Here is a 19,029-nt window from a genome sequence, read left to right as displayed (position 1 = left end):
TGTGTGTGTGTGTGTGTGTGTGTTTCCTTCCAACTTTCTAGTAAGATCTCTACTTTTGTCCTGTTCATGAAACCATCTAAATATAGATCAGCAGTGTGCTAGGTAAGAAATCATTTTCCCTGCCAACTATAAACAATGATTTTGACCGGCTGCCCTTTGGTAACAGTAACCTGAGGACTTGCTAGAAAGAAACTAATTTCATCACCATGAGTTCTGAGTATACTCAAGCAGTTCTCCTCACTCACAAACCTCAAATTCTTCCCTATTGCCAAGAGACCAGAAACTTTCTTTTGCGTAGTCTGTTAAAGAGGCATCAATACAAGTGGACATTGTGCTGAAGAACAGTTTTCAATGGTCGGCAGGACAGGGGGCAGCAGGCAGGACACAGCACAGGTGTCCCACGCTTGGCCACCAGCACGTAGAAGAACTCCACGGGTGTTCCCCATGCTGGTCAGTTTGGAATGAGGCAATGGTACAGAAATAGGGACTGAGAAATTTATCATGTTTGGGTTTTCTCCTTTATTTCCAGGTACTGGGGACCCTGTGAGTTTGGGGAGAAAAGTAACAAAAAGGCCCTATCAGAGGTTTTTTATTATTTATGAAGGGGGCCTAGGATTTAGGTCCTGAGTCTGCCATTTTGTAGCCATGTAACTCCAGCATAGTGACTTGACCTTCAGAGCCTCATCTACTCACCTGTAAATAGGAATAGTAGTAACTATTTCATGAAGTGTTTGTGAAAATTAAATCAGACAATATATGTAACACTTCCCGCAATGCTTGCATACAGACAGCCCTCAAGAATGATTTACCCCTGGCTACTAAATACAAAACATGATCAAGCAGGGATCTTGATTTACAAAATCAAGCAGGGATCTTAATTTACAAACATTTATTACAAAAATAAATGTTGTAAGAAAAAGACATTTGTTGGAAAGTCCTGGCTTAGCTGCAGGGAGGGGGCTGATGTTTTTTTTCTGTTCTGTGAACCTGATAATTTGGAACACATAAACACTTTTGGTGGTCATTCTGGGCAGGGCCTGGTTATTTAAAGGAATTCACAAATCATTACTTATGGGGAGAATGAAGAGAGGAGGAGCCTGATCTACTTGTTATTTTCCTGAACCAAACTAAAATACCACTCCCGAGAAATAAGAGTAAGAGTTTTAAAAGATCCTTACAATGGGGAAAGGAGCAAAAAACAAAAAACAAAAAACAAAAAAATAAAGCAAAACAAAGCGAAACAAAAATTCTTATAACACCTTCTAAATGTCAAAGCAAAAGGATAAATAGGAAATTCCCATATAAGTATATAATTTTTAAATATTTAACTTGTAATAAGCATGCAGTCTTTTTAAAAAATTCATTATGGGGGCGCCTGGGTGGCGCAGTCGGTTAAGCGTCCGACTTCAGCCAGGTCACGATCTCGTGGTCCGTGGGTTCGAGCCCCGCGTCGGGCTCTGGGCTGATGGCTCAGAGCCTGGAGCCTGTTTCCGATTCTGTGTCTCCCTCTCTCTCTGCCCCTCCCCCGTTCATGCTCTGTCTCTCTCTGTCCCAAAAATAAAATAAACGTTGAAAAAAAAAATTTTTTTTAAAAATTCATTATGAAGTTTACCAGAAATTCTTTCAATCTTTGCAACAGAACTCACACTATAAGATTGCAGTTGGATGAGACCCAACAAATCACCCAATCCAGACCCTGAGCCTGAGCCCATCAGGATGAAATGCCAGCACTGGCCAGGCCAGACTGGCATCTGGCTCTCCCGTCCCTGGCTTTTTCATGGCATCATCCTGTCTCACTTTCCTACAAATGACTGAATGACGACAGGCACAATGTCCATAAACCTTGTTGGAAATTGCCCAGTAAGAATTTTGAATCTGCAATTACAAAAGTCAAATACTGATACAAGAAGTTCTTCCTAAACAGCATTGTCTCCAAAATGCTGGCTCTCAGCACTTAAACACACACACATATAATACACACACACACACACACACACACACACACACACACACACACACGTTTTGTTACATCAGCACAGAGGTTTTTTGTAGATTCAAAGTTATATTAACTATATATTAAATGCTGTCTATAGAATATATGATTTAATTTCCAACTATTATGCATGAATAGAAACAATACAAAGAATAGAAAAATGCTTACCTCAAAAATTTCAAAACCATAAATGTCCAAAACACCCATGACCTTCTTTCTCACTTTTGTCTGTGCCTTAAAAAAAGTTTTAAAATAATGAGTTGAATTTAGGCCTGAAATATAACACTAAAAGCATACTAAGGAAGATAGACTTATGTTACAAGTTAACTGTGTTTCACAACTAGAATAACTATAATTTAGTTGTTGTTTTTTAATCTATGACATAGGATACTGGTATAGAATTTTCCAGAAATTTTAATGATAGATGACTTATTTAAAGAAGGCATTAGTGATGCCTAATTATAATAAACAATCACTGAATCTTACAATAGGTCGGGCCTTTCAAACTCCCAATACTCCAATACCCTCATTTTATTGACAAACATATCAGTAGGTTGAGAGGTCAAGTGACTTTTTCAGCCAAGTGTGTACAACTAGTTAGATGAGCCGCGACCAGGACCTGGGATGCAGACTCTCAGAGTTAACTCTGCAAAACCCATGAGGCCACTGACCGGTGAGATTTCTTACAAAAACATCTATGCAAAACAAAACAGAGTCCTGACAAATTTCAATTCTATGCAAGGTAAATTATTTTCAAGGAACAGTCTTATCTGATTATAAAATTAAAATATCTTTAACTTAACGTTTATAATCTGAACACATCTATTACAGCTGATTTATCTGGTTGCAGAGATTCAGTACCTTAATGCTTTCATTGATTCGATTTACCAACCATGAAAATAACCTGCTATAGAGGTTTTTAGCCAGAGCATCACGGGCATAATATGCCTATTGAAAAAGACAAGAAAAGACAAGAAAAACTCAACACACACGATTGTCACAATGCTTAATGTCAATAAAATAATAAAGGTGTTTTTAAAATATTTAAAGTTCTTGTATTTCAAGTTATTTTCAGAGCCAGTTTTTACTATACTCTGGATGAACAATTAAACCGTTAAGAGAACTGGGCAAATTATTTATCCTCAATCATTATACTTTTTTGCATCCCAGGAAACTAATTCTAAATATTGCAAACACTTTCTCCATAAAGATACTCATCTCTGTATTACAGAACAGAGAAAAATCAGAGGCACTTTAGAAGTCCAACAACAGGGGAATAGTAAGAAAAATAAATGAAAGCCTACTGAAAGGGAAGTTACACAGTTATCACAGAATGATCATTATGAACATTAGGTAATAAAATGGAAAATGCTTATGTTTTGTGAAAATAAAAATCTGTCTATTTAATACAGTGACTATATCTTTTTAACCCCTACACATAGGAAAGGAAACTCAACGGAAAAACATTAAAATGGTTTTGACTGATGTGATTCAGAAATGTTTTCCTTCATTCAACCTTCTCAACATTAAAAAAAAAATTTTAATGTTTATTTATTTTTGAGAGAGAGAGAGAGAGAGAGAGAGAGAGACATAGAACACGAACAGGGGAAGGGCAGAGACAGAAAGAGAGAAAGAAAATCCCAAGCAGACTCCGCACTGTCAGCATAGAGCCTACTGCGGGGCTCAAACCCACGAACCGCAAGATCATGTCCTGAGCCAAAGTCGGATGCTTAACCTACTGACCCACCCAGGTGCACCCCTTCCGAACATTTTAAAAAAGATATTCCATAACATCTAGAGGCTAGAGTCACAATACACTGTGGGCAATATACTGTATAATACAAATAAATGCTTTTATTTGCTTACTCATTTATTTGAAGCTCTTCAGAGCTACTTACCAAAGAAGAGGCAGAGGACATAGTCTCTCCACCCCTGACTTAGAAGGCACACCCTGGAGAAAGTCAGCCTTGCCAGGAAGCACCTAAGAGTCCCTGCACATATCGGGTGCCACGAGCACACCAACAATGTGATGCAGTGCTCTTGGGGAGGCCCGAGCGCCAGCAGCTTCCGGGGAGTAAAGCAAGACGGTCTGCTGCTGGGATTTTGGGTTTTGTTTTGTTTTGTTTTGTTTTGTTTTGTTTTGTTTTACAAAGAGAGTGAGCGAGCAAGCAAGCGCATGCGTGGAGGAAAGGGACAGAGGGAGAGAACCTTAAGTAGGCTCCACACTCAGCACGGAGCCCGACTGGGGCTTGATCCCACAACCCTGATATCATGACCTGAGCTGAAATCAAGAGTCAGACGCTTCTCTTGATTCTGGCTCAGGTCACGATCTCACAGTTCGTGAGATCAAGCCCTGAGTTGGGCTCTGCACTCACAGTGCAGAGCCTGCTTGGGATTCTCTCTCTCCCTCTCTCTCTGCCCCTCTCTTGTGCTCTCTCTCCCTCTTTCAAAAATAAACATAAAAAAAAAAAAACAGTTGAATGCTCAACTGACTGAGCCACCTAGTCGCTCCGGTTTGCTGCTGTGTTTAACACTCTGGCCACAGGCATGCATTTCACTGCTTATAAGCAGAAATTTGAGCATTACTATTAAAGCTTTACATTTTTGTGTTATAAAGAACACAACTTATTAGATTATACAGAAATTCTTTTCCCACATTTCTTTCTAAATGAAGTGTAACAGCTTTAATAACATAGGCCCTTCATTGGCAACAAATCGTAGCTTATGGTACCTTTCCAGTTCATCTGACACTTCCATGCTAATCCTGAACCTCTCCCTAGAAAAATCCATCAATAAATTGGCACAAAAAAAATAAAACCCAAGCACACAATGTCATCTTGGAGGGTAACAGTGGTTAATGATTCCACTGCAGAAAATGCATATATATGCTGAAATGGGGAAAGAAGCCTGGATTTAGATGAATGCCTTTTCTCTATCCTCCTTCTAGTTTTTACTTTCTTCACATAGGCCATATAAGTGCCTAGAACAGCGCCTGGCACAGAGTAAGCCTATACATGTAATATAATATAAATTATATTACAATTTCTGAAGTATCCTTTTCCCATCCCACTTGTGAGCCTATAGAATTCTTTCTTAATCCTTTCCCCTTTCTTCTCGCAAATTCCAGTTATCTCAAAACACCGCATAACCTCAAAACATTACCTATTTATAAACAGAATGTCATCATAATGGCATCCAGTTTTTTTTTTTAGCTATGTGCTGATTTCAACAAACCACCATTTCAATATGCAACCGAACTAATAGTGACAACTCATTCTGGCAAACTCCTTTATATTATTTAAAATGTATTCACAGCCCATGTTCATCTTCTTTATATCTTTCAAACAAATACTTATTCCAGAAGTCTCAAACTCAAATGTTTCCAGGGACTACATGACAGAAATGAATGGGAAATAGTATGATCTGTAGATGCATTCCACATTAAAGGCACTCAAATTCAAAATTTAAAAAGCAGGCACACAAAACAAACAGAACAACAAGACAACAAAACTACCCTTTCATCAAATAAAATATGCCTATTGAGCTATATCTGGTACCAGGGGCTGCCAATCTGCCAGCCCTGATTTCTGGAGTCTGATTCATGCCACCGAATCGCCATAACATCCTCCACAGTACGGGAAGGAATGTTTATTCTCATTTAAGGATCACTAACAAGGTGTACAGAAATCAAGGAAGACACTGAGAGCATGGATTCACCATCTCAGATTCTAAGCACAACATGAAGAGACTGCACTTCTACGGCGGCATTGAAGCGCACTGAAAAAATCCCAAGTGAAATGTGCTTCAGCGATGACTGGTATTAGGTGTGGCCCAGGTAGAAACACAAGAGATGCCTGGCCATGGGGGGGGGGGGGGGGGGCCTACCCTGTAGCAGCTTACAGTGGAGTGGTGGAGACCAAATCCATGAGTGAAACAATCAGAGAACGAGTGTCCAACAGCAGGGGAAAAAGGAATTCCCAGAAGGGAGAAGAGGGGGACTATGTGATCTTCCTGGATGAGGGGTAATTAGATGGACCATTCAGATAGGCAGGAAGAATTAGCCACGCCATGTGGGGAAGGGATAAGGAAGAGCGAAGGCACCTGGTAAAAATAAGCATGGCATTTATAGAAGTAGCAGGGAATAAACTGAGATAAAGAAAGGGTGCAGGGTCAGATTACTGAGGGCTTGGAAGCCAAGGAGAGAGGATGTGGCAAAAACTGAACTACAATTCTGTCTTGAGTTCCTATCATTTCACCATGAGTCACTGTATCTGAGGAAAGAGCTAAATGCCTTGGGCAAAATGAGGAATGGGGCAATATGGATGATGATGGGGTCCAAGAACTGAAGCTATGAGGAAACATTAATAAAACAAATTAGTTCTTGCTGGAATCAAAACCTTTTAGGCAGTAAGACTGGTAGAAACCTAAACCCTACATTAAAAAAAAAAAAAAAAAAAAAAAGAACTTAAATAAGGAACTGAAAAATCGAGGACCTCAAGCCAAATTCTTTCATGCTAAAGGTTAAAACAATGTGGAAAAGTTTAACCCAGTGATGTAAGGTGACTCAAGCTTATAAAGTAAGACGCACCTGGGCCCGGTTTCCGGAGAGGATGATTAAAAAGCGAGAGTAAAACACACAGTAAAAACAGACCAACATTTACCCACATATATATTCCATATATATCCACATACATGTGGATATTCTTAAAGGACCTCCTTAAACAGGAGGCATTTTCTCATTGCAATACTTTTTACTTAACGATCCCCACTCTGCCTATTGAAAACGTCTAAACTCAGTGTGACCTTAGTACAGTGGTTCTCAAAATGTGGTCCCTGGACCACCGGCAGCAGCAGCACTGAACTTGTTAGACACGCAAACTCTTCAGTCCTACCTCAGGCCTACTGAATACAGCAGCCTAGGGGCACAGCCTGCAAACCGTGTTGGACAAAGCCTTCAGGTGGCACTGAGGTACACTCAAGTTTTAAAGTTTGAGAACCACCTCCACACTGAACCTTTCCAGCCACGTTGCTCTGAATCCCCTTTGCGTGTCTAAAGCTACGGCCAAGGGGCGCCTGGGTGGCGCAGTCGGTTAAGCGTCCGACTTCAGCCAGGTCACGATCTCGCGGTCCGTGAGTTCGAGCCCCGCGTCAGGCTCTGGGCGGATGGCTCAGAGACTGGAGCCTGTTTCCGATTCTGTGTCTCCCTCTCTCTCTGCCCCTCCCCCGTTCATGCTCTGTCTCTCTCTGTCCCAAAAATAAATTTAAAAAAATAATAAATAAATAAATAAAAAATAAAGCTACGGCCAAGCTAGACCACCCCTCCCCCTGACATGGACTCCAAACTTGGCTTTTCTCACAGTTTGCTTTTTGAAACCCCCTACTGCCCATTCTTTATTCATCTAAATCCTTCAAGGCTGGCTCAGAAACCATCTTCTCCTTCATCCCTTATGTCCCTGCTAATGGTCTACATGGGGGCCTGTGCTGAGCAGGCTCTCAATGAATTTTTCTTGATTAAGTCAGTGACTCACCATCTGACTTTGCATGAGTGAGACTGACCTGGACAGACATGACAGCAGAAGCAGTAATTTAGGAAGAAGGACACACAACAGTTCTAACCAGAAGAGGATTGTTACAAATCAAATTTACATATAACCGAAGTTACAGTGTTTTTCATAGTCAAAGCACCTCACCTGAAATAAGAAATCAACACTGAAAGCTGCAGACACATAGGCATCCTTGGGTTAGTAGCAAAGACCAGTTCAGAGAGGCAAAGAGAAAGACTAAATCCACCTACTGTCTTACAGATGCTTAAGGCCACTTACAAAGAGGAGGAGAATACAGTTGGACTATAGGGTGAGAATAAAGTAGGCCTCTGTGCCAAAAGTGCCGAATCAGTCATTGAATTCCAGTGCAGATCAGCACAGACGGGTGAGAAAATGTCTAAGCTGTAGAACAAAGGCTTTACATTGAAAGGGGCTTCAGAAGCTTCCTTGGTGTAACATCCACACGTGCATCCATCCATTCATCCATCCACTGAACTTGAACCAAAGGACAGAAGAAGTAAGCAAATCAGACTTGAGTCTTAGATTTCACTGTCTTCAGATGGACGGTATACGAAAAGGAAGGCAGGAAAGCCAATCTGGCCTCTCCAAACTGGCTTCTCCTACTGTGTTCTCCAAATTGCTGAATGGCAATCCTAGTTTTCCAGTTGCTTGAGTGAAACATGTTGGGAGCCATCCTTGACTCTTCTCTTTCTCTTATGCCACATCTTAAGCCAACAGCATCAAAATGTACCCAGGTGTAACCGCTTCTCACTCTACTGCTACCACCTGGTTCAAACACCATCAATTCTAGGTTAGCACACAATTCCTTGCAGCTTCCTGGTGCCATGAACGGAACGTCTGTATCATCTCCCAGCCCCAAATCCATATGTTGAAGCCCTAATCCCCAGTGTGATGGTGTTTGAAGGTGGGAGCCTTAGGAGATAGATTTAGATGAGGTCATGAGGGCAGAGCTCCCATGATGGAACTGGGGTCCTTATAGGGGGACGAGGACACCACCCCTTGCCCTATGAAGAGGATACAGCAAGAAAGTGGTCATCTGTTAACCAGGAAGACGGCCCTCACCAAGAATGCAACCATGCTGGTCCCCTGATCTCAGACTCCCAGCCTCCAGAACTTTGAGGAATAAATGGTTGTTTTTGTTTGTTTAAGCTACCTAGACTATGGTATTCTGTTATAGTAGCCCAACTAAGACACCTTGCTTTTACCCATTCTCCTGCTGCACTCTGCTCTCCACATTGCAGCCAGAATGACCCTTTGAAATACAAGGCAGATCATGCCAGTGGTATCATTTCCCAGCTCACTGACGCAACTTCCCTGCCCCAGCACAGTGGGTCTCCCTTACTCTGTTCTCGTTTTTCTCCTTGTCTGCTGCTAGCTTGCTGTATAAATTCATTTATTTACGAGGACTACTGGCTATGGCCACTCCTCCTACCAAAATTTTAACCTCTGCGAGGGCAGGGATCCTTATCTGTTTAGTTAACTGCTGTGCTCCCAGTGCTTAGAATGATGTCTGCAATACAGTATGGACAGTTAGGATAACAACCTGCAAAATGAAATTTGTGTGTCCACTTATGTAAAAAATATCACAGACTTTTTAAAAACTCACTTTCTGGCCACGATGTTTCACCCACCTGAGCCACGTTCAGTGTAGTTGAAACCTTCTCCTGCTTGGCCTCAACCGTTCGGAAACTGAAAGCTCGTTCTAGAACTGATTGATCAATGCCGGTCAACTCACAAATTTCTTTTAACTCTGTTGGAGGACGGATACAAAAAGTGACTACACATGTGCTGCTAAAAATCCTTGTCAAGGCTTAGGATGTTCTTCCTAAAGCACATTCAAATCAAATAGTATAAAATGTAGAACTCAGAAGACTTAAAACCCAGCTCGAATTATGCTTCTGTTCAGTTTCTCTGGAAAGCATTTTCCAGTGAAGTTTTCCAGTGAACAGAAGTTTTCTTTCTAGATTAAGAAGTGGGCAGATGCTCAAAAGCAAGTTTGCTATATAAGGTTGACTCTCTGCTGACTTACCATTTTTATCTTTGATTTTGCTTTCATCTAAACCGTTCACTCGAGATTCGGGCTTGAACTCGATGTTCCCCAGTTTCAACACGGCTGCCACCACCTCCAGGACAGACTCAGCTTCGTGATCCATAAAACCCACAATCTGCATGGCATTCTGGGAGTGGGGGGGAGAAAAGCAGCTGTTTTCTTTCTGTCACTCTTTACATTATTTTTTTAATGAATCATGCAACAGATTTGTTTCTAAACACACAACAACAAAAAAGACAAAGCGCCCCAGAATAAGCCCTCCAAGAGGAAACCTAAGAACAGACCTGACAGCACCAGTTGGGGCTGTAGCTTGTTTAATGGTTTCAAGCTGTGATTCAAGGGTCCCTGGGGCACTCTGCATGCTGGGGCAAAGAGGTGGAGGGGAGCAAAGAGGAATTTGGAAGAAGAGGAGGCTAAGAGCCAAGCCTTGGGTTCCAACCCCCCGCTTCATCCGCAGCAGCTCAGTGTGTATGTGTGTGTCTGTGTGCACATGCGTGTATGCGTGTGAGTACGTGTTGTTTTTTTATACCGGGTTCTGCTGCTAGAAATAAAACCGAACAAAAAGCTTTTATGACTCCTATATAAAAACCTCCTCGTTTATTTTACAAGAGAAAAACTGGTCTGCAAAGGTGAAGTGCCCGACCCAAGTCATTACAGGTAACAGGGAACATTCCTTCAGTCATAAGCTTTTATTAAGTGCCAATGATTTGCCAGGCAAGGCAGTTATAGAACTGGACTTGAACTCAACTCTTAATTCATGTCCAGGAAGCGAGAGGCTTGCTGTATGAGGATGCTTACAGAGTTTTTAACAAATGACATACTCAGAGAAATACTCTTTTTGAGAATAAATGCCAACAGCTTTTTTGTTTTGTTTTATTTGTTTGTTTGTTTGTGATGAGACTACCTAGCCTAGCAATGGGAGTAATATAACTTTTTTGTCATGGAAAATTTCAAACATACACAACAGTAGAGAGAGCAGGAAAAGAACTCCAAGTTATTTTCACTCAGCCTTGAAGATCAACTGATGCCAGTCTTATTTCTGCTAAGCTGACCTACTTCCTGCCTCCCTACCACCACAGCTAAAGTACAGTTACCATATCATGTCATAAAGGAGTAATTTTTAAAGCGCACATAAACATAGCAGATAGGATATTGTTTAAAACAATTTATGTTCAGGAGCGCCTGGGTGGTTCATTTGGTTGAGCATCCGACTCTTGATTTTAGCTCAGGTCATGAGCGCAGGGTTCGTGGGATCGAGCCCCACGCTGGGTTCCATGGCATTCTCTCACCCTCTCTCTCTCTGTGCCCCTCCCCGACTCGCACTCTCTCTCAAAACAGATGAATAAACGTTAAAAAATAAAAATAAAATAATTTATTTTCTAATGAACGTGAAATGCTACTCATTCTGGCTTACATGTGATTTTTGGAAGTTTTCTCTCAAAAACAGTATCGATTTAATGCTTTCCTGGGACAGTTCTTACAGTTGGAAATTAACTATTAAGCTATGGCTACAAAAATATTTGGAATTTAAAGACGGCATTAAAAGAGTTAGGATAATATAATGAGAAAGCTCCTGTTGATAAATAGCAAAATCGCATGCTCCAGTAAAGCATGGGCCTTTACAATATTGTAGGATTTTAGTAAGAATACAATAAATTGTTGTATAATTCTAAAACCTTAGGGGGCATGAGTTATGGTTTTAAGAAAACTCAGAATTGTTACCAGTTCCAAATGAGCAAAAGAGTGTCACCTATTTTAAAGAGTAATGAAAGGAGGGCGCCTGGGTGGCTCAGTAGGTTAAGCGTCCGACTTCAGCTCAGGTCATGATCTCATGGTTTGTGAGTTTGAGCCTCACGTCGGGCTCTGTGCTGACAGCTCGGAGCCTGCAGCCTGCTTCGAATTCTGTGTCTCCCTCTCTTTCTGCCCCTCCCCTGCTCATACTCTGTCTCTCTCTGTCTCTCAGAAATAAATAAATGTTAAAAAAAAAAAAAAAAGAAAAAGAAAAAAGAAAAGGAATGCTGCTTACCTTGATTATGTTCAGTCACAGAATAAGGTGAAGGCAGTACCTTGTTAAACAGTAATGAAAGGACTGTATCTTACTTACCCTAACAGTTCTGAAATTTGCTGCATCATCCACTCCATTAACTTTGGCAGAGTCCAAACTCAGGTAGTTATATCTGCTGAAATCTCGCTCGAGTGTAAGCTTATCTATTGAATCACACATATGTGTTGGTAAGTTACTCAGTAAGTCTAACCGTCTTTAATATCTCATTCCTTAAAACCTCCAGATGAAAGTGACTTTCATATATTAGATACTGAATCAACAGAACAAAAATTGATACCCAAATACCAACAGCATTTTTCTAAAATCTACCTTTACCACTGTTGTACATATTTCAAACTACTTTTTTACATTTATTTGTAGTGAGCCCCCTTCCGTATTTTTATAATACAAAACATCTTCAATATACTATTTCATTGTAACATGATGTCTGCCTAGTGAGTCCCGTGCCATTGAACATTAGGGCAGCCATAAAGGTCTTCATATAAAATGTTCTTTGGATTCTTTTGAATTACTTCATTGGGATATATTCTAAAAAATGGTGCGTCTGGCTCTGATCATTTTACGACTTATTTTGGATTGCTAATTAGTCCCCAGGAAGAAGTCCTCACTTTGAAGTGACACCCACAAGCTCTAAGCCGACCAGGGCCTGACAATTCTGCCAGCTTTGTCCTTTTTAATCACTTTTGCTAATACATGTAAATAGTGAACACTTCAGTGCTGTTTTAGCTTACACTTGTTGATTATTAGTGAGAATGATTCTTCCCCAAATGTCATTTACTTTCCATACTTACAATTTGAACTATTTGCTCAAAACTTTTATCACTTAGCTATTCATTACTGGATACTATTCTGATGGACTTATATTAGTTCTCTAAAATAGCTAGAGGTCAGATTTTTAACTCTTTTATCAATTACAAATGTTTTCCCACTATTTTTAAGTTTTCACTGAGCAATTTTTTTTTTTTTTAAATAATTGTTCTCCTCTCCTGGCTCCTGCTAATTTCTTCTTCCTCAGTGAAACAATTATATTCTTCCATTTTATTGTTTAAACTTATGATTGGGGTGCCTGTGTGGCTCAGTCAGTGAACCGTCCAACTTCTGCTCAGGTCATGATCTTGTGATTTAGGCGTTCGAGCCTGGCACCAGGCTCTGTGCTGACAGCTCAGAGCCTGGAGCCTGCTTCGGATTCTGTGTCTCACCGTCTCTCTGCCCCTCCCCTGTTTGCGCTGTCTCTCTCTCTCTCCAAAATAAATAAAACATCAAAACAAAATTATGATCCACCTCCTCCAATATTCAGTTAGCTCTTTGAGTAAACCATCTGAGACCTATGCACAGCATCTGGTGAGACACAGGGACATACAGCAAGCAAATTCTGGGGTAGGATGACAGAAGCAAACATACCATGTTCTTCACTTCAACCACAGTCATAGAAAATTTTGAAGAAAATTAAAAAGAATGCTTTGGAAAATGCTTTGACACTAAAAATTAAATTAAAACACAGAAAAAGGGACTTACTGAGGAGCTCTTCAGAGGCACCAGAGAGCAGCTGATAGAACACATGGAAGTTTCTTTCACCTCTCGGTTGCTTAACAACTCGAGACTTCTCTAAAAGATCTAAAGAGAAAAGAGTCAAATCATAGTATATTATTAATTTGCTTTCAAATCTACCATGGTTCTTCTTCCCCACCCCCCCCACTTTCTTTTTCATTTTCTGTGTTTAATGAAATAATAACAGAAACTACATTTTTAGTTCTTTCAGGAAGAAGCCTCACTATAACTAAAATTACCAAATTAAACAAACCAGGTTCTTTTCAAACAATAGTAAATATGCAAAATAAGTTCAACAATACATTCAACAAGCTGATTAAAGACAAAACATTTTCCATATTAATATTCTTTTGGTGTTATATGTGATACTTTCTTTGATTCCAGATACTTTTATCCAGTGATGAGATGTCTTATCAAGTTTTCAAACTTTCATGCAAAAATGAAGGAAGGAAGGAAGGAAGGAAGGAAGGAGGAAGGAAGGAGGGAGAGACAGAAAAAAAGCCAACCAACCACAAAAAAGAGACATTGTGGCAATACACAAGAGGTGGCAAAGTACAATGGCAGAGGGGATTCCTGTCTGAAGTCTTGCTGACCACCGACCAGTGATATAACAGGGGCTCTGGATTCTGTAGGCAAAAGCCAAATTGAGTTACAAAATTCTGAATCAGTGATCCCATTATTAATTTAGAGAACACACACATTTGATTTCCAGTCAGGCTGAAATCTAAACATTATCAACAAATGAGTGAGAGAGAAAAGACGCGCAAGTTCTCTGGGCATGGTCATTGAACTTCTCAATTTGTATTTCTGGAATCCATATGAGCATGGAAAGAGGAGCCTAGGTAGAATAAAAGAGTGTGGATCTGGTAAATGAGAAGTCCTAGGGTGTTCCCCAGACACAAGATCATTTATAAGAATGAAGAGATGGGTTACAAGGACACATAAAATTAAATTGACTAAAACAAGAACAAAAATATGTAAATTCAAAAATTATAGTAACGGGATGTTCCTGAGTTTTCATTTTCATCTCCAGCGCCCATTTGACTTGGATGACTGCCAACACCCTCCCTCAAATCATACATGGAGGATAATGAAGACTTTATATTAAGCAAAACGAAAGAAAATTGAAAATTGAAAAGCACCAGTGAGACAAAATTTAGAAAAGAAGGGGTCGTGTACTACTCATCATCTCTAAGGACTGACTGTTTCAGTTAAGAAGTAAATACTGACGCACAAAGCAGAAGACAGAACAAGCAGATAAGATAAAAATGCAGTTTGCTTGTACCGATCATGTGACCAAGCTCCTATGGGGTTCTAAGAATACAGGCACAGTTTCAGAAGAAAGAATCTACAGAGCATGAGCAGATTCTTCATGGAGAAGCTAATCCTCATAGGAAACTCCTCGAGCCTCGAAGAAAGTAACTCAACTGCATGAAAAATATAAACAAATGCTATGGTTCACTTCATCTGTTCACACACATTTCCTTCAAATCAGCTCACTTACTGCTCACCCACTACGCGCCAGGACTGGGAATGCACCCAGCACGGACTGCAAATATGAAGACGTTCGAGAGCCACACCTGCTCCCGATTTCTCCCAGCACCCAAGCCAACAGCAGCAACTCTTTCCAAGGTGGGATGGCGAGGCCCTTAAGAAAGAGCAAGAGGTGGGGGTGGGGAAGGCAGAATGACCATGTGGGTCAAAGCCCACAACCCCCAGGCTCTTCCCATAGCATTAAGAATACTGCCATATACCTTGAGAGTACTGGCAGCCTGCTTCCCTCTCATTTCATAGGCTCACCTTACTAAGGATGACAGCTGTTTGATGTCACTTATCTGGTCACATTCCAACAAGCAAATTGTGGTACTTCAAGACATGAAATAATACCCTCAAAGCAAGACAGGGCCACACTGTACAACGGCAATGCATTGCCAGCCTAATGCTTGGTGCTCTTTGCACAAATGCTGACAGGAAATAAAGTATAAAACAGTGACGGCTAGAAGATTTAGCAGAGAACAGCCACCAAGTTCAAGAGCAATGTGCACAGCGTGGAAAGGAATGTTGGTCGATGTACTTCTTGAACCACACGTGCTGATACGATCAGTGATTACTATCATTTTCAAATACGAAACATACTACAATGTGTCTTTAAAAGGAAAGGTACAAAGGGGAATAGGAAGGGAACTCTCACTGACCTGCTCTGCATTCGTGCTTCTCATTCGTAATCCTATTCAACCCCAAACACCTCCCCTGAGTTGGCTTTATAATCCTTATTTTATATAGAAGAAAATGAGGCTCACATCACACTGTTACTAAGTGACACAGCCAGAATTGAAAGCTTCAGGTGACTAAGATATCACATTTCTGCTGTTTGTAATTTTCCAGCAAAAAGAATGCAAAATCCATAAACACTAGGAAAGGCCATACTTTACATAAAATACATGACTTCACCTAAGCAACTCAGTCACAAAATAAAAAACCTTTTATTACAAAGCAGTTGAAGGTTTTATCACCTAAAATGCTTAGTCTATTACTCCAGAGCTTCCTATTTCTTTATGACTTTTCTCCTAAGTTACAAGCTTCTCGGTAGAAAAGTAATCAGGGAAAAGGTTTGCCCCAAATAATTTGCTGATGCGTAAAACCATTCCCTATTCTACTTTAAAAAAAAATTTTTTTTAATGTTTATTTATTTTTGAGACAGAGAGAGACAGAGCATGAATGGGGGAGGGTCAGAGAGAGAGGGAGACACAGAATCCGAAACAGGCTCCAGGCTCTGAGCCATCAGCACAGAGCCTGACGCGGGGCTTGAACTCACGAACCGCGAGATCATGACCTGAGCCGAAGTCGGACGCTTAACCGACTGGGCCACCCAGGCGCCCCCCTATTCTACCTTTTTAAAGGAGCATGTACCAACATAATCTAAGAGTACGATGCCATATCAAATAATTACTCAAAGCACAGAACATAAATTTACTATAAAGACTTGCTACCCGACCAAATTAATTTACTGAATGTTCCCCTGAATTAAGTCAAAGCAAACACCGGCTCAGCCTTCTTTTTGGCCTCGCATGCTCCTGCCACCACTGATTGAGCCTCTGCTCAGAAGATTTAGTAAAGAACAGTACAGGATATGCCAATATCTAGTGGAGATACCTAGTGGAGAAGACAGTAGGAGTCTCCATGTATTCCAATGCAGATGCATTTCTTTCTCCAAATACAAACTTAAGTTCCCATTAAATCTGATACAAACTTACACTTTAAGAGAAGAAATAAATCTATCAAGCCATTCTAAAGGAGAAAACCAACAGACAGGGACACAGGCTCTGGAAGCAGAACTTCCCCACCTACCCCAGCATGGTATTGCCACCTGACTATTACCAGAATGAGCCTGTCATTTAGGGGCTTTCCGAGTCCTGACTAATTACCAGCTAGTCTACGGCAGGGACATGTGCCTGTGCACAGCACAGGCCAGCCTCCCCTCAGTACAAGACATGAAAGAAGTAAAATGTCCGTGTTTTTTGCACCTGCTGGAGAAGGAAGTCTTTTAATTGGCAAAGGAATAGCAGGATAAGTAGTGGTTTGGAAGAAAAAAGAACATCACATTACTTTAGAACATAACAGATGAAGGATGAGATGGCAAGATTAAATGTATTTTATGTATAGTCTACCTTCCTGAAAAAAAAGAAATGGTCCCAGTCCAAGGCTTAAGGAATCATCAGCTTTTTTGCTAGGAAGGCTAGAATGACAATGAAAGCCCATGATGCACAACACCGACCCACCCTGAGATCCTGTGCTCCTCTCCAATTGCTCAGAGATAAATATTATGGATCTAGTGTCTGAGTGGTATTCAGGTTTTTCGAATCCATTTATGCCCCTTCACTGATGCATTTAGCAATACCGATGGGCATGTGCTCTAAGTAACCAGTGAGTTACGGAGCATGACTGATGGTAGTTTCAGCGGAAAACTCTATGAGCTTAAGTGTGCTCGTGGATTAGAGTATACATTCTAAAGTCAACCTTGTACTTTTCCTGGAAATAGACAACAAAGCCTTCAAGGATGACAATCAGGAAGTTTCACTAGTAACAAATTTTAAAGTCAAAAAGATGGGACAAAGGTCTTCTCACAAATTGCACCGTGCATGCGTGTTGCAGGGAGAGCAAATGAGAACGCTCGCCATGGGGCTCTCTCTCAGCCTGGGGATCACAGGAATCTCCATCCACCCGCAGGCCACAGGTCTTGACACACATGAACCACGTGGCACGCCACAACATTACAATTTTACCCTGACCCCCACCTCCACTGCGGCATTGTAATTTTTAAGAAATCAGCTTAGGGGCGCCTGGGTGGTGCAGTCGGTTAAGCATCCGACTTCAGCCAGGTCACGATCTCGCGGTCCGTGAGTTCGAGCCCCGCGTCAGGCTCTGGGCTGATGGCTCAGAGCCTGGAGCCTGTTTCCGATTCTGTGTCTCCCTCTCTCTCTGCCCCTCCCCCGTTCATGCTCTGTCTCTCTCTGTCCCAAAAATAAATAAACGTTGGAAAAAAAAAAATTAAAAAAAGAAATCAGCTTAAAGTTTTCTCAAAAATCAGTGTCCTGGAATTATTAAGTCAACACTATAGGTAGCTGGACCCAGTGTATGAGAAGCTATGAAAGGGTTTCTGTGTCTGCATGTGCAAACTGGGCTTTAAAACACCAGGCAAACTTGGCTTATTATCTATCTAATCAACTACTGTTTTTTATTATAGCATCTGTTTACATACATACAGCACATGTGTATTTTCACAACTGATTTTTTCTAATATAAGTTTAATGGTTATTGATTAAAAATTTACTCGCATAGGTATATACCTGAATCTAAAACTCCATACCCAACTCTGAAATAAAATTAATGAGATACAGCCCATGATATCTTATTATTAAATATACTATCCTAATTAATTTAGATATATTTGAACAAACACCTGGCTTCTTCTATATTTGTATATAATCTTGTTTCATGGTAAATATACAGTCTTTCTGCAGAGTAAACATATTTTTTAAAAATTTTTTAAGGTTTCATTTATTTATTTTGAGAGAGAATACGGGAGGGGCAGAGAAAGAGAGAAAGAGAGAGAATCCCAGGTAGGCTCTACACTGTCAGCACAGAGCCCAACGCAGGCCTCAATCTCATGAACCGTGAGAGAATGACCTGAGCTGAAATCAAAAGTCGGGCGCTCAACCTACTGAGCCACCGAAATGCTCCGGTAAAAATATTTTTGTAAAAGAAAAACCACCACAGTAAAACCAAGAAAAAGAAAAGCATGGATTTTTATACAAAGCCATCCATTACAGGGTAAAAGAATTGCTCTTGGAAATTTGTCTTATTGCTACGGATACTTCACAACCAATGATTGATTATTTCTGTCTTCTTTGAAAGCTCTGAATATTGAAGCACTAAAAAATACCCAGCCTTGTATTATAAACCAGACAACGTGTGTCTTAGTTTCTGGCGAATTTCGATCCTAAAGAAGACAGGTTAAAAAGACACTGTTTATTGATGAATATTCACTCGCTGTTGAGAACAGACTCATGTACAGGTAATCTCCACCTCCACCTCAATATTTACATATTCTCAGAAAACAAAGCAGAGCAGAGTTTCCTTTAGGAAGTATTCCAACAGGCAGCTTTGCTCCTAGTCAGCACCTTGTCATCAATAATAGCAAAGGTATGGGGCGCCTGGGTGGCGCAGTCGGTTAAGCGTCCGACTTCAGCCAGGTCACGATCTCGCGGTCCGTGAGTTCGAGCCCCGCGTCGGGCTCTGGGCTGATGGC

At 40.8% G+C, this 19,029-nt stretch overlaps 1 protein-coding gene and 1 long non-coding RNA gene across 5 annotated transcripts in view; both read right to left on the bottom strand.

Moving 5' to 3' along the window:
- The window catches only part of MYO1B (myosin IB), a 191,821-nt gene that overhangs the window by 50,379 nt on the left and 122,413 nt on the right, over positions 1-19,029 (bottom strand). For all 4 annotated transcript variants that reach the window (XM_086719171.1, XM_025912753.2, XM_025912750.2 and 1 more), the window contains exons 8-13: positions 13,188-13,286; positions 11,712-11,815; positions 9,587-9,734; positions 9,189-9,307; positions 2,855-2,941; positions 2,162-2,227 (exon numbers count right to left, since the gene is read on the bottom strand). In XM_086719171.1, the coding sequence (XP_086575297.1) occupies positions 2,162-2,227; positions 2,855-2,941; positions 9,189-9,307; positions 9,587-9,734; positions 11,712-11,815; positions 13,188-13,286 (623 nt within the window). The remainder of the gene's footprint in view (positions 1-2,161; positions 2,228-2,854; positions 2,942-9,188; positions 9,308-9,586; positions 9,735-11,711; positions 11,816-13,187; positions 13,287-19,029) is intronic.
- LOC147578598 (uncharacterized) lies at positions 4,101-8,461 on the bottom strand. Its single transcript, XR_015255404.1, has 2 exons — positions 7,308-8,461; positions 4,101-7,066 (listed from the first exon to the last, which is right to left on the bottom strand). It is a non-coding gene; the product is annotated as an uncharacterized LOC147578598 (long non-coding RNA).

This window comes from Puma concolor, chromosome C1 (assembly GCF_028749965.1).
Source record: "Puma concolor isolate L17-30 chromosome C1, mPumCon1.1.hap2, whole genome shotgun sequence".
Lineage (NCBI taxonomy): Eukaryota > Metazoa > Chordata > Mammalia > Carnivora > Felidae > Puma > Puma concolor.
Note: the sequence above shows the minus strand (reverse complement) of the source record. Positions and strands in the feature narration are given on the sequence as shown.